This window comes from Cibotium barometz, chromosome 40 (assembly GCF_041138505.1).
Source record: "Cibotium barometz isolate CiBa-2024 chromosome 40, ASM4113850v1, whole genome shotgun sequence".
Taxonomy (NCBI): Eukaryota; Viridiplantae; Streptophyta; class Polypodiopsida; order Cyatheales; family Cibotiaceae; genus Cibotium; species Cibotium barometz.
In genome coordinates this window covers 10,946,077-10,962,218 of record NC_141085.1, presented here as the reverse complement: position 1 = coordinate 10,962,218, position 16,142 = coordinate 10,946,077, and the positions used below count along the sequence as shown (strand labels likewise).

The following is a 16,142-nucleotide window of genomic DNA, read 5'->3' as shown; positions in this document are numbered from 1 at the left end:
TACATAGTGAAATGGTCTTCCTACCTTTGCTAAGAAAGAAAGAGCGACAATGCCGCACTTCATTGAACATTGCCCTGAAATCAAAGCCATAAAACAGAAGTCCAAACAGGGTTTTAACTAATCAAACTTTTGGTTATGATCATGGTAAAGAAAAAGGTGGTGAGCCATATTGGCAATACTTAGATTCAGGTTGCAAATGTAGCCTATCTTCAAGATATTTTGTTGCATATAGAAAGGGCTCCTTTTTTGCATATGCCACTTGATTGAAGCATGCCTTCTAAGGTCCACTTCTGTGTAGCCCAGTTGGAAAGGGGGCCGACTCTCAAGGCCGGTACCCAAGTTCAAACTGCAGCTGCTGGTTGCCAATCACTACATAAAATGCATCTCTCAAAAACAAAAGCCTCCTAAATGAGGTAAGCAGGCTTATGCTCACACTCCATCCAACATGCCTTCAATACTCATGAATATATGTTTTAGTTCATGATCAACAAAAAAAAAAACTTAGAACATAGTTTCCATACAGCCCACAAACTTGGAATCAAGTTAACAATAACTGCTCTTGCTAAAAGAGCTTGTCAAATTGTTATGACCAAGTGTGAAACTTTGATACATCTTTTTGGGAGTTTAAACTCTTATAGAGTGACCAGATAGCTGCTCACATCTTCAACTGTATACTCAAGACAGCTTGTATTACCAACCTCACTATTAGTCAACTGTCCACTTGAGTTGAAAGCTTTTTGGGTTGCTTTCAGTCTGCCTTTGCTATTCTTGGGTTCGGACGGATTAGTTGCCATGGCCCATATCTTGCTATCATAAGCAGATAGATTAGCAGGGAGTCTGCCGATTTGGTTTTGTAGTGCCATCACTGGGTCGTGCTGCACCTTAGATTTACTACTTTTCTTGTTTGTGTTCACTTGCTTTAATTCAAGCCTATACAAGGCACACACATCGTAGTCAGTGAGTTCATACTCATACAGGTGCCATTCAAACTGCGGGTTGGGCTGGGGATCCATGTAATATGACCTCTTGAGCCCACCCAAATCTTTTAGGATTTGTTTTCTTGATTCATGCCAACCACGACCATAGTGATCAGGCAGGGAGCGTTGCTTTCTGGTTCCACTTTCAAAGGCCCTGCGTGGTTTATCAAAGAAAAGCCATTCCCGTATCATCTCACCATGAAGCATGGATGCATCAAACAGCTCTGCACAAAAACAAATACATGAAGTGAGAACAACAGTCAAAATAGCTAACAAAGGCTAAAACACCTACCCGATCAGCTATCAACAAATCACATGAGAAGTTACAGTGTCTTCCTTGCTTGCCATGTGTACAGCTAGTTGGTGTACGCCACATAATATTGGAGAGACTGCTGCAACATAACACATTCATGCAAGCCCACTGGAAATACAATCAAGATTAAGAACATGCTCGAATAGTTTATGCTTTACGAGTGCTCGAAGCTCAACACGTAGCTTGGGACATTTGAGTCCCAGACACAGCATGCACTTTTCTAGGAGACCAAGCCCTTCTATTTAGACAAAATCCTGATAATAAATCAAAACCAAACCTGATTCACTGATGCAGTCAGGATTGACAGGAGCACCAAGGTAGTTTCTTCTTAGGGTGTCAAAACATAGTAGAAGCCCTGAAGGGGTTCACTCACCAAAGGGAGTGGTGCACTCTGTGAAACTAGAAAATCTAGGAACTTCTAATTTTGGATGAGGTGGTTATTGAACAAGAAGTTTCATTAATATTAGTAGTTTGAGATCAGGTGATAGAAGACCAATTGAAGTCTAGCAACTTGTGTACTCAGTAAAGTAGCTCGATGATGATATACGAAGAGCAATCAACAGATCCTTTTAACGTCAGGCAAGAGCACCAAAGCATTTCTTGTCATGTGGTTGAAACTCAGTGGAAAGGAGTCTTTCTCACAAAGGAGACCACGTTAAGGACTTTTCTGATCCATAGTAGAAATGATGATATTGTACCAAAATCACACATGCAAACACAAATAACACAACTAATGTAACTGGCACATACTAACTTAACTGCAAGCGGTCGAAAGAGAGCACTTGCCCAGGCAAGTTCTTGCCAAGGTAGTTTGAGTTGTTCTAGGCATGGTTTAAAATGGGAACAGGTAAGTATCCATGGTCATAGTTGTATTGTTATTAACGTAGATTTCTAGAGGTTTACTTCGCTATTAAACACAATATGAACATCGATCCGAAGAAAAGGTAATATGTACCTTGTACCTATACCTAGATGAATCCAAGAACATGCCTGAATTCACCTTATAAGAAAGCACAATTTATAACCTCATGGTAGTCATCCACAAGACAATAAACCATCAACTCCATCATGCATAGTATGCACTAGATACTACAAAATCCCCACTAACGTCATCAGCGCCCAATAGTGGGTGTAGAACTTGGTATCAATATATGCTCCCACACACCCCCCCCCCCCCACACACACACACATAAGAGCATACATTCATACAAAGGTCTATGTACTGAGTTTCTGTCAAAGCTCCGGAGATGCAGGGCAAGCTATTATACGTGGGGAACTAGGAAGTAGTGTTATTGGAGCTTAGTTTAACTTAAAGTGGCCATTCATTTGCACGTTAGTTATGTGGTAAATTCCTCATAAAACATAAGGAAACTCAGGTTCAATGAAGTAGCAAATCCATTGGGATCTCCAACTGGCTCCTCTCAACCCCAATTGCATTTGAGCAAGGTGGGTTTCGTCGAATCCTGATTTGTTGTTAGGGTCTCATCTAAACACAAGGGCTTGGTCTCCTTCTAGGATGTATCGGCAGGAACACTCACAACAAGCTACTTATTGCACTTCAAGTGCTTGTAGAGCACAAACTAGAGGAGCTTGTTCACAATCTAACTAGGCCTGAATGATAGCTGTCCAACATTGCATCACTATGGAAGTATGGATATTTATAGCACAAATCTGACGAGGCTTCCCTACCCTCATACTTGTGGCCTTTTTTGTTTCTTAAGAAATAAGATCTCACATCTCTGCTAAACCCTAACCTTAATTCTAACTAGTCCTATCATGACGCATGCATTTGAGTGTTGGGAGAGTTCATGCATGTGATATGAGTCCATCATGCAATCATTGCATTCAATCAAACACAGCAAGGACAAGGCCTCTCCTCATTGCGAGCTTCATAGTTCCTTTCACGTGTAGAGGTTGGCTACCCTCTGGTTGTAGTGGTATGGTTTTTAAAGAGTTAATGTCTTACTAGCTTGAGGATACTGTCCACAGGCCAGGGCATTTCCCAGTATGAATGGGTCTGGTGGACTCTAGGACGTGTAAATATTTGGTAAGTACAAGCTTTGGGAATGGGAGATTATCGTGGAATACAAACATAGTTGTCACGGTACGAAAATACGATACCGTACGGTACGATACCGTACGGGAATATTCGGTACGATATGAAATTTTGGGATACGGTACGATAAAATACGGTTTTTTAAATTAAAGAACACCTACAAACATAGACATTTTCAATTTGGAAGGGTAGAGTCTAGAGAAGTTGTTTCAAACCAAAATATCATTAAAAACAACTAAACAAGTTTGAAGTGACAAACAAAAGTACATAAGTATAGAGGTGCGATGCGATCATGCGCGCTAGGCGCGAGTACAAAAAGAGAGGCTAGAGCCAAGGCCCAAGGAGAGACTAGACAAAGGCATCACTATCAGAGCTCTCGCTGAAATCATCCTCATGAGAAGAGGACACATCAGTGGCCTCGCCGAAGTCGCCATCGCTAAGAAGGTTGCCCTCATCATCGAACTCGGGCTCTCTAAGCTCATGTGAGAAGCCAAAGGGAGCATCCTCATCTGCAAGAGCGAGTGTGGAGCTACCCGATCCACGCCGCACATAGGTATGCACTATGTCCCTGGGAGCACCACGAACCATGCATCCACGGCTTCCTACTTGCACTCCTCTGCCACTACCTCCACGCCCACGACGAGTGCGAGTAGGTCGTCGATCAAATGACTTGAGCTCTCGATAGATCTCTGCATAGATCCTCTCCTCCTCCTCATCCTGCACTTTGTTTACACTCTGAAGAGTGTCCCCTGTGAGCTTGAATGCATCCACATTCACCTACATTGTACAATGATCAAGTGACAAGCAATGTATTAGAATTTGGTTCCAAATTTCAATAAACATTGAAGTTTGAAATTTGAATGCTTATAACTTATAACTTATAAGTTGTAACTTATACCTGTCTCGCTGATTCCATCTTTTGCATTGCGCGCAGCATGCGCAAGTTAGCGCGGCAATACACTAGCCGCTCTAACTGTTGCGTGCTCAAGCGATTACGTAACTTCGTGTGTCAGTTCCTCTCACATGCACCTGAAGAGCAATCCTGAGCTAGGATTCTCAAAGCCACCTTTTGGAGGCTTGAGAGCGCATACCCAAATGTCTCCCACCAAAAGAGGGGCTTCACAAGGGATTCCCTCTTCCAACAGGTAGTAGATGCAAACGCGGCTCCTCCCCTTTGGTCATTGTAGCTTATGAGCTCCTCAAGGAACTTCCCATGGCGATCCTCCGGCAATGCTTTGGGCAAGTAAGCATCTCGGGCTTCAAGTAGCTCCACGTTGGTGAAGAGGGCGGGTGATTTGTAAGCCGGATGCAATAAAGCGGCAAGACCATGGATAGGTCTTCGCATCCACTTCCATCTCTTCTCCACAATGGCCAACATACCATCGCGCTTCTACTCGTCGATGGAAGGAGAAACGCGTAACTCTGCTATGGCCTCTCCCATGAAGTGAACAAGAAGGCCCATGGTGGCTCCCTCCATGTCGGTCATCCGCAATACCCTATAGAAGGGCGTGACCGCAATGACAATAGTGCGGACCGACTGCCAAAACTCCTCCTTTAGGCAAAGCCGTTGCATGGCTTTGGCCTCCGCCGATTCTCGCTCATCCCACTCATTCCACATTGTGGAGACCACTGTTTGGCGAAGGGAGGATTTCACATCGTGGAGGCGCTCCAAGACGAGCCACATGTAGGCGAAGCGTGTAGATGAAGGCTTCTTCAATTCCAACTTGCTATGTTCGCGGAACATGGCAAGCACCTTCACCTTTGTGGTGAAGAAGGTAACAATAGAGATAGCTTCGGTCATTACTTCCTTCATCCACACTAACTTGCCCATATCCTCCATGAGCAAGTCAATGCAATGGGAGGCACAAGGCGTCCATACTATGGAGGGATAGTCCTTCTCGAGCAACTTCCCCATCCGACGGCAATTTGAAGCGTTGTCGGTGATGACTTGCACCACGTTCTTCGATCCAACCTACATGTCACAATGCACATGAATGGATGCAATGAGCGTATGCCGTATGAGACTTGAGTCATGACTCATGATATAGCCACATATGATCATATGATTCATATCACATATACCAAAGCCTAAACTTTAAAGACTTTAGTGCAATTTGAAAGTTGAAACTTACCTCCATGATGGCTTGCTTGATATGGCGATATATGAATGCACCCGATGTTTTCCTCCCCGCCTTTCCGGAATCCACGCCCCGCACAAAGTATGTGCCAAGAGGGCAAGAGACAAGTATATTGATGATGCCTCTCTTCTTCCGGTCACTCCATCCGTCGGAGAGGATGCTACACCCATACTTGGACCATGCCGCCCGCACCGGATTGAGAGATCTATCGATTCTTTCCCTCTCGTTCACAAGCCTCTTCGTGCGCATGTCATGATAGGAGACGCCGGTCCATCCTTCACATGGGCCCACATTTGCAATGGCTTTCACCATTGACTTCCATTGATCTACCTTGAGCACATGGAATGAGAGATTGCACTCAATAATGGTGCGTGCAATCTCTATATCCGCTAGCCGTTGCCGTTCTCGGAGATGTGATAGAGAAGAAGAGAACCCCCCGGTGGCTTGGGCTAGAGTGGCTTGCCTCATGGGAGACTCAAGCCTTTGTCTCTTTGAGGAGGCGGAGGCGGAGGTGGCACCGATGGAGGCGGCACCGATGGAGGCGGCGGGGGAGGATGTATCACAAGGCGGGGAAATGACCTCATCATCCGCCCTTGAGCTTCTACCACTATCATAGTGAGCACCCAATCCACCCTTGATCTTGTTGAAGATCTCATCGGATATAGCAAGGGGGACTTCCTTGCATGGCGCAACTTGCCCCCCCACCTTTCCAACATGTTGGAGAAGCCTAGTAACTCCACTTGTGTATTGTTTGCCACAATACTTACAAGTCCACCTATATGACTTGGACTTTCCATCGGCTTTCTCTACATGGATAGCATGCACATTGAAGGCTTCATTCTTCTCCCTTGTCATTGTAATAGAGAGAGAGAAGTTAGAAGATTCAAGAGATGGATAGGCTTGAGAGAGAGAGAGAGAGAGAGAGAGAGAGAGGCTTGAGAAAATGAGAGTGAGGCTTGAGTCTTGACTCTTGAGAGAGAGAGAGCCTAAAGGCTTGAGAGAGAGAGAGAGGCTTGAGAGAGGGCCTATGGGGGAGAGAGTGGCTTGAAAGTTGAGAGTTGAGAGAGAGAGAGAGAGAGAGGGGGGGGGGCTTGATGGTCACTTGAGCAAGACTCAAGAGAGGGGGGGGCTTGATGGCTTGAGTAATGAGCATTGAGAGGCTAGAGCTTTGAGAGAGGCTTAGGGGGTGGGCATTTTATAAGGCCATGTAGCATGGGCCATGGCCAATGGGCACATGGGCCACAAAGCATGCCCAAAACGGCCAGCAAACGGCTACAAAACGGCTACAACAACGGACAAAAACGGCCACGAAAATGCGCAGTCGGCGGCGGCGCAACGGCTAAAAACGGGCAAAACTGGCATATCGTACCGTACGATATCGTACGGTATCGTACCGTACGAATCGTACGTACGAATTGATTCGTACGCGTACGAGAAACAACCCTGAATACAAAGGATCACGCTCCTAAAATTTAGGAGAGTTGCTATTTTTGGCCCGACTCCGATGGAAATTCTGTTCGCGTCATTACATCTGGAATTGAGCAGATACCAAGAGTTGCCAAAGTACCTATGACAAATGGACTACAAGTTGGTATATTTTTAGAGGTAAAGATTATGAAAGAACCCATCTCTTAGATTGGGAAGAAAGTGGATCAAAGTGAGACAAGTAGCCTCACACTTGTCACTTCAGCTATTGTGTGGCTCTCTACTTGTCATTATAGCCTTCCTTGCCATTTTAGCTCATGGGAGGCCCAAATCTATAAAATTGAGCTTGCACATGTGACACCGCATAGACGCCAGAATGGGCCGACCCCCCCCCTTGGAGTATTTTATTACCCAAGGAGAATAATATCATGTACAAGCTTTGAGGGCCTTACTCTCCCCACAGAAAATGCCGGATTATCCATATACAAATGCCATAACACAACCCAACACGAGACAACCAAGCCGGAACACAAGCTGTAGAAATGCCGAGCCAACAATATAATCCATATACCTCCGTGTGGATACTAATTCTTCCCCAAAAACCACGGGTCTTCATGCAATAGAGCTGGTACAACAGGTTCAGCTCTCCATTCAACAAGTACAGTGGCTGGTAAAATAGGTAGAGTGGCTAGGACGGCGGTACAAGGGCTAGTACAGCCAAAACAGTGGTTGGTACAGCAAGTACAAGGGCTTGTTTTCAATATTTCTTCGCGATGGAAGCCTCCAAAATAGTCCCCAACAACCGGTATACTTCACGGGTAGCCTGAGAGAGAGAGAGAGAGAGAGAGAGAGAGAGAGTAGCCATCATTAGGGCAGCCTGTAACGGTGGTAAAGGCTAGTGTGCAACAAGAGAGCCTCCTCCAAATGAAGAGAGAGGACTCCAATTTATAGATTTGGGCCTCCCATGAGCTAAAATGGCAAGAGAAGGCTATAATGACAAGTGGAGAGCCACACAATAGCTAAAGTGACAAGTGTGAGGCCACTTGTCTCACTTTGATCCACTTTCTGACAAGTGTGAGGCCACTTGTCTCGCTTTGATCTACGTTCTTGCCACATGTCCCAATCTAAGAGATGGGTTCTCCCATAATCTTTACCTCTAAAAATATCCCAACTAGTAGCCCATTTGTCATAGGTACTTTGGTAACTCTTGGTATCTGCTCAATTCTAGATGTAATGACGCGAACAAAATTTCCATCGGAGTCGGGCCAAAAATAGCAACTCTCCTAAATTTTAGGAGTGTGATCCTTTGTATTCCAGGATAATCCCCCATTCCCAAAGCTCGTACTCTCCAAATATTTAGACATCCTGAAATGCCCTGGCTAGTGACAGATACCCCAGGAGTAATTATACTGACTTTTGTCCTTTCTCAAGAGGTTCAAACAGATATGTTTGATGGTTACTAACCTCCGAAACATATGGAGCTAACTTTGAGGTTTATAGATAAAATACATCCTCTTTCCATTCCATACATCTACTTTGCATCGTTTGCAGCAGCTATGCAAGGAAGAGTGTGTTAAATATTGGATACATGTGGTCATCTTCCGGTTGTGAGCTCCGTCATGGGACGTTTTTATGGGACGATGAACCAAGTGGCATAGGAACAAGGTAAAACAAGCTTTAATTTGATGTGTATATATATGTGTAAGATCCCCCAAGATCTCCTAAACACAAGACAACAAGAGTAATACCAAATCAAAGGAATGCAAGGCCCAGGCTAGCTCACCTCACAACCGTAGGTCTAAATCCATAGTTGTCACGGTACGAAAATACGATACCGTACGGTACGATACCGTACGGGAATATTCGGTACGATATGAAATTTTGGGATACGGTACGATAAAATACGGTTTTTATTTTTTACACTTACAAGCTATGGAGCTTCAAGCTTGAATGTGAGGGAAGGTTGGGAGGGGAGGAGTCTACAGTGCTTGAGAAACCAGTACATGGATATGTGTCTCTCTCGGTTGGATCTCCCGATTGTCTCCAAAAAAGAACCTGGATGGGTAATGCAATACCAAAGGTCTCCCAGTGTAGCGTTTATGACTAAGGGACCGTCCTTGCACAAATACGAGGAGTGCATCTAGGGTGATAAGTTTAGGGACTCCTCTCTAGATCAAAATGGCCATGTCCAAATGTTCTCCCTTGTGCATAACTTGAGAATCTAATTGTCTAGCCTACCTATACCAGGGATCCCCAAGTGATGTAGCAAGATTCTCTCATCCTACCAATCAAGTGTACACTACCAGTCTACCTCGCCAGATTTTTTAGGTCTCTCCACAACCCCATATGGAATACTTAGTGGACACGAAAGTTGCGAAGTATTGTTAGCATTTGGGATCTTCGTAAAGCAGGGTTTCTATTTTTTTTTAGCATTTGGAATATTTTTTTCAAGGAAAAAAAAACTTTTTGGAAAAAAAAAAAAAAAACTAACTCGTACCGTACGATATCGTACGAATTCGTACGGTATCGTACCGTACGACTCGTACGTACGAATAGGTTCGTACGCGTACGAGAAACAACTATGTCTAAATCCATAGACCATCCCCAAGCCCAAAGGCTAAGGCTTCTGTGACTATGTCCCAATCCTAGGCACAGACCTTCTATCGTTCGACTACACCCGATAAGATTCAATACAATAGGACCACAATAGAACCCACTCAATAGGCTCATCCCACTTATATAGCCTCAACAAACTATAAATAGCCGTTAACTCATAAATAGCTATACTTTATGGGATAACACTTATAAACATCTTAACCTTTGTAATCACAATCTATTGGGCTAATCCTTAGGGTCCCCTTACCCAAAATAAGGCCCAACCAACCATTGGCTAGCAACAGGTACATAATATACTTCCCCACCTCGCACATTTCCACGCTTGGAAATGAATCCGAGAAAGTCTAGCCACATTAGAAAACTCACCCCAAAATCAAGTTCACATGTCTAATCTTTCCACATAGTTATATAGGAACCAACTTATCATTCCTACATAACTATCTCAGTGCAACAAAATACAAAATCAAGGTTGTGAGAAACCCAACCACCTCTCAGTCTCCAACTCCAATGGAATCCGATAACCTAAAATAGCCGAGACAATTGTCGTAGCTAATTATTACCTGTCCAGACCAAGATTGGGTAATTCATCGTACCTAGGGAATACTTCACCACCCACGACGACTCAAAACTTTCCTATACTCTCAAATACACAAGCATTCCTTCATAAAAACTTCCTCAACGAATGCTTCCTATTAGCATAAGGCCACACTCTAAACTGAGCACTGTTGATAGGATCTCTAGAAGTGACCACCATCTCCTGCATATCTTGAATACCCTAAAGTCTCAACGTTGTTGACATTCATGGTACCAAGATTGCTAGCTAGTGAGAGACAGAGAGAGAGCACGACTCAATGATTGTTGATTGATATATTAGCCTTCACCAAGTACATTGCTTTTATAGCGTAGAGGTTCATAGACTCACATTGAATGCATACTTATCCACTCTCACACACACACACACTCATAGGGAGTGTTCACAGACACATAGGGATACATACATATGGCTCCGAATCCCAACAAAGTCAGTCTCAGCATAAAGTCAGTTTTAAGGTCTGACAGAGGTGGTGAGTACACCTCAATAGTGTTTGATAAATTTTGCAAGCAACATGGTAATCGGAGGCAGTTGAATGCTTCCTACACACCATCTCAAAATGGTGTGGTAAAATGGAAGAACATGTCTCTTGTGGAGATGGATAAGGCCATGCTTCACAATAAAGGTCTTCCCTACAAGTGAGCTGCCATGAAGAGTGAGCTGCCACAAAAGGAATGGAGGGATGCCATGCAGAGTGAGTTGTTAACTTGTTATGCATCGAGAAGAACAAGACTTGGGAGCTTGTCCCAATGCCACGTAAAAGAAAAGTGATTGGTATTCAGGATGGCTCAGCACACACTCCTTTCTTTCTCAACACCGCTACTGCAAGGAGGTACTTCAAGCTTTCAGGATGGCTTAGCGAACACTCCTGCCTTCCCACATGCATCCAGGTAACAAGATGTCCAAGTATGATGATTCCCCTTTGGTTGATGCTACTTTGTACTGAAAGCTAGCTGGATCTTTGATCTACCTAGCTAACACTCGTCCAAACATCAGTTATTCAGTGGGGGCGTTGAGTCAGTTTTCCTCTCAACCCAAGCAAAACCATTGAAGAGCTTGTCTCTGTGTTCTCAAGTATTTGCAAGGTACACAAACTTCTGGCATGGGAGGAGCCCTTTTATCAAGATATACAGACTTGGCTTGGGCTGGTGATTTTGAACCAAAAGGTCAACTACTAGATGTTGGGAATCAGAGCTTCATGTGTGAGAAACAGCCCTTTGTATGTGTGAACCACCTCTAGTGTGAATGTGTGTGTGAACAGCCTCCAAGGCTAGATATTATGTGTTTGAGTGAAGTAAGCAGTGATGTCATGGAATATGCCATGTGTCACTATTCTAGGGTGTGTGAGTGAGTCAAAAGATAAGGCTTATTCCTATAAAAGCATTGCACTTGGTGAGCATATCAATCAATAAAATGTATCATTAATTCGTGCACCAGTCACAGCTCTCTCTCTCTCTCTCTCATCTCATCTCATTAACTCACCATAGTTTAGCACTATGCGCATCTTCCATCCACCCTAGCTTCCCCAGCTTCTACAACAATTGGTATCAAAGCCACTATCGCCTGTCTTCGCTCGCTTGCCAGCACCATTTTATCTACGCTCGACAACCTCTTCGGGTTGATCATGGCACCGCCAACCAACCACCACCTCCGCCGGTTGCTCCATCGACTTGCCATCGTACGGCGTCGATCATGCTCTCTCCTCTTTGGTCACATGGGCCTTTCGCCCCATTCTACAAGCGGAGTGCACCACAAACATCATCTTGGCTTAATGTGTTATTATTAAACACAAAATGATAGTCCTTTTATAGGAGAAAACCCCTTTACGTATTCTAAAACATATGCTACCACATATGCCTTATGCCAAGTGTCCTCAATAGGTGTCACATGCTCACATAATATCTTATAGCGTTGTTCTAACACACAAAGGAACCTCAACAATGAATATCTTTACAGGCGATTGTTCCCACACAACACACACTTTATAAAAATCTCCTTTAACATCGGCTTTCCCTAACCCTACCTCAATGAAAAGGAGGCATCAGCCAAAGATAGGCTAACACAGTGATGGCAAGACTAGATGTCAAGCAGCAGAACAATCTCCAAGAGTAGTGTGACTTGGTTGAACACAATACTAATAAATACACTTAAATACACCAAGATTTAGTGGACAACATACTCAATACAATAAGTAATTTTCTGAATTGACAAGAGACGCACAGTGAGCCGGAACGGCCGGCCCCTCCCTCAAATAAAGTATATTGATATTGGGAGAATCAAGTACATAGTGTCATGGGCATTTCTGACCAAATTTTCATACCAATGCATATGAATACAGTATTGCAAACAATGTAGTTATCGGTGTAGACTTGCAATTCACACTACCCTCTCAAGTGCCCATGTTTCCTACCATCTGCTCTCTATTGTTCCACCAACACATGGTAGCAACAATCTGCAAGAGATCAAGACAAGAGAACACTACACAGGGTATGTGAACATGGCGTCCGGTTACTCCCTCCTGCTACTTGCTTCCATATTTAAGCATCAAAGCATACCAAATTGCAAGTAGAGTTGATGACAGTATAAGTCTTCGCAATGGAAGCGTTTGGTGTGTTGAAATCTTCTATTTGTCACGATCCTTCGTGTGACAAAAGTCTTCAAGAGAATGAAGGGAACCCTGGGAAAGCTTCTCCTTTGGTTCAACTTGAGAAAGGAGGGCTGAAATTAGGGTTTTCAGCAAAAAGACAAAAAATTACAACAAAAATAAGAGCTGTTTTGCTGAATTTCAGTCATTGGGAGTGTGTGGGAGAGTGCACACCACCAGGAAACACTCTTGGGAAACACACTAGCAAAGCTTTGATATGGAGTTGGGAAGGAGAAAGTGTAGACAATACAGCCAAAGAGACCTCATGAAGAGGGCACCTACTGCTAGAGAGAGAGGGAAGAGAGAGATAGTGAGTAGTCCACTCTAGGTGTCAGGTAGAGAGGACAAGTGGCTTGTGGTGCAAGCTAGAGCGGACACAATTTCAAAAATCTAATACTTGCCACATGATTGCTGGGTCCGGGATACGTCGCCATACTTGTATCCATGTAAGCATTTTTTTCCCTTTTCTCCTGTATGTCTGGAAAGGTTGCTGGCATAAAGATCGGGAAGTTGTAACAGACATGGGAGTCGTGCCGCTTAGCCTCCCGAAACTCCAGTGGTTGCTCCCTTTGTACAAAGGGGATAAGGTCTGCGTGGTGGGCATCGGGTTTTGTCCTCCTCGGGACATCAGTGTGTGCGAACACACGGCTGGTCATAACTTATAAGTGAGTTTTGGTCGCCCAAAACTTAATGAAGCGTGCACACACTAACTTATAAATTAGTGCTAATTCCTAAAGCTAGGTTTATGACCAATACTTACCACCTGTCACATGCCACATAACCATGTCAACAGACAGTTACACACACAGTTCACAGGCAGGGGTCCCCTTACCCAAAACTACACATTGGTCAGGTTAGCATGAAAACAGCATGCAATTTCAATTGCAAGCAAGCACATAACGATGCTATGCAATGCAACATTGGTATGGATAATCCCCGTTCATGAAACTACACCAAAATAGACGTGCTCCAGGCAAGTACACGAGGTACCAGACCCAATAGAACACTAATCCTCCAGGTATCGCAGGGCATATACACACAAGCACAAGTCCCAACGGAAAGCAAAGTCCACAGTATCACATGAGTGGCATCAATCCCCGGCATATGCAACTGCCATGAACGTCAGTCCAATGTACATACATAATGAGAAAACACAGGTGGACCAATTGGGTGGCCAAATGGTGACATCCCCCCGGCTTCTATATAGTTGTCCGCCACTGAAAAGCATTCAAATAGATGTGAAGCAAATGCAGGTAATCTATAAAGAACTCTTCATCTACCATTTAGCATCAATGCGAAGATAGTTCTTAAACTTTATAAGATAACGCCTAACAACTTTGTCTGTAGCAAGCTTGCGCTCCTTGTGATACACAATCTGCTCTGGCTACAAAATCTCCTCAAGGTCATCCACTTCTGGTGGATCCTCAAGGACCGGTTCACTGGGCTCCGGTACTACATACTTGCGAAGGAGACTCACATGAAAAGCATTGTGTATGTGCCAATGACTAAGCAATGCCAACCTGAAAGCCACTTCATTAATCTTCCTCGATCACTCGAAAAGGCCCATAGTACTTGGTTGCAAGCTTAGGATATGCACCCTCTTTGCCAAGCCTCTTTTCAAGTCTTGCTTTCTCAAATTTCAGCGATACCCAATCATTCTCTTTGACATCAAATTGCCTTCTATGCTTGTCGGAAACCTTTTTATGCTTTGTCTTGTGACCTTGCAATGGTTGTCCGCACTTGGGCAAAAGCAATATCCAAGTCTCTTACATACTCATCAACTACAAATATCTCATCCTCTATGTGAAGGATGGGTAGGCAAAACCACTTTACCATAAACAATCTCAAACGGGGTCTTTCCCGTAGATGCATGTACCGTGTTGTTATATGAAAATTCCACAAGCGGTAAGTACTTCTCCCAAGAAGAATTCTGATCTGCCACATAACATTTCAAGAGATCCAACAAGGCTGAATTTGCAGCCTCACTTTGCCCATCCGTTTGAGGGTGATAAGCTAATGAGAAGTCCGATTTGGTGCCTATATTATCAAATAAGGCCCGCCAAAAGAGACTTGTAGTCCTCGGATCTCTATCCCCCACAATGGACTTCGGCATTCCATGATACTTGAAGACTTGTGCAAGATATATTTTAACCATATGCTCAACTTTGATGGTCTTCATGACTGGTAAGAAGTGAGTTTGCTTACTAAACCTGTCCACAATTGTCCAAATAGCATCATTACCCTGTTGGGTTCGTAGCAGGTTCATAATGAAATCCATTGTAATACTTTCCCATCTCGCTGCATGGGAATAGGCAATGACTGAAGCAAACGTGGTGCCTTTTGCCTATCAAATTTCACCTTTTAACAGATAATACATGCACGTACATGTGCCTTCATGTCCTTCCGCATACCTGGCCAAAAGAAATACCGCTCAATCATGTGCGTAGTAGACATTATGCCTCTATGACCAGCATATGGAAGAGCATGGCACTCATCCAAAACCTTTTGCCTCATGTCAGACACCACACATAGGCAATTATCTTTCATGGGATAACCCTCTTTGATCACATATTAGGCATGTGGATGACCAGCCATCAAATCAACCCAAATAGTGGCAAAATCAACATCTGTATGATACAAATCACGCATGGCAGACAAGTCCCCATGAGAGGCAACCGAGATAGCTGCTACATACGGCTTTCGTGACAATGCATCTGCCACTACATTCTTCTTTCCTGTGGTGTGCAAGATCTGAAAATGAAACATAGAGAGGAAATTGGCCATCCTCATATGCTTCTCTGACAATTTAGTTTGGGTAAGAAAATACCTCAAACTCTAGTGATCTGTTTTCACAGTGAAATCAGTCCCAAGAAGGTAATGTTTCCATATGGTAAGTGCATGAATTACAGCCAGCAGCTCTCTCTCTCTCATAAATGCTAAGAGAGAGCTCTGCATCATGCAATCTACGGCTCTCATAAGCCATGGCATGTCCCTCTTGATTAAGGACAGCTCCTATGCAATTTCCACATGCATCACATTCCACACTGAATGGCTTTTGCAAGTCCGGAATGATCGACACTGGACCATGAGTAGGTGCATCTTTGCAAACCTCTCTACATCAGATCATATGAATATAGCCTTCTTCTTTGTCCACTCATGCAAAGGAGAAGCAAAAATGCACAGTGCCGAATGAACCTGCGGTAGTACGAGCATAATTCAAGAAAACTATGGATCTCATGCACTGATCTCAATTCGGGTCAAATCCATCTTTGCAGGATCCATCCGTACTCCATCTTTGGACACAATATGCCCAAGATAATGTATCTCTAACAAGAAGAACTCACTCTTCTTTGCATTTATGAAGAGTTTATGCTTACGGAG

The 16,142-nt window shown here is 43.9% G+C and overlaps 3 protein-coding genes across 3 annotated transcripts in view; all 3 read right to left on the bottom strand.

The window, feature by feature from the left end:
* Positions 1-457: 457 nt before the first annotated feature.
* Positions 458-16,142, bottom strand: part of LOC147615193 (transcription factor VOZ1-like) — a 50,764-nt gene continuing 35,079 nt past the window's right edge. Inside the window, exon 4 of the mRNA XM_086779222.1 lies at positions 458-1,201. Within this exon, the coding sequence (XP_086635348.1) occupies positions 633-1,201 (569 nt within the window). The 3' untranslated portion in view covers positions 458-632. The remainder of the gene's footprint in view (positions 1,202-16,142) is intronic.
* LOC147615195 (uncharacterized) lies at positions 4,737-5,261 on the bottom strand. Its single transcript, XM_086779224.1, has one exon. It carries the CDS (start codon positions 5,259-5,261, stop codon positions 4,737-4,739), a length of 525 nt encoding a protein of 174 aa, XP_086635350.1.
* LOC147615194 (uncharacterized) lies at positions 5,408-6,495 on the bottom strand. The gene has a single exon (XM_086779223.1). It carries the CDS (start codon positions 6,337-6,339, stop codon positions 5,419-5,421), a length of 921 nt encoding a protein of 306 aa, XP_086635349.1. The 5' UTR covers positions 6,340-6,495; the 3' UTR covers positions 5,408-5,418.

Bases quoted from the DNA above. Each gene is read 5' to 3' on its own strand.
- LOC147615195 (XM_086779224.1), bottom strand. From the start codon at position 5,261: ATGGGGAAGTTGCTCGAGAAGGACTATCCCTCCATAGTATGGACGCCT.
- LOC147615194 (XM_086779223.1), bottom strand. From the start codon at position 6,339: ATGACAAGGGAGAAGAATGAAGCCTTCAATGTGCATGCTATCCATGTA.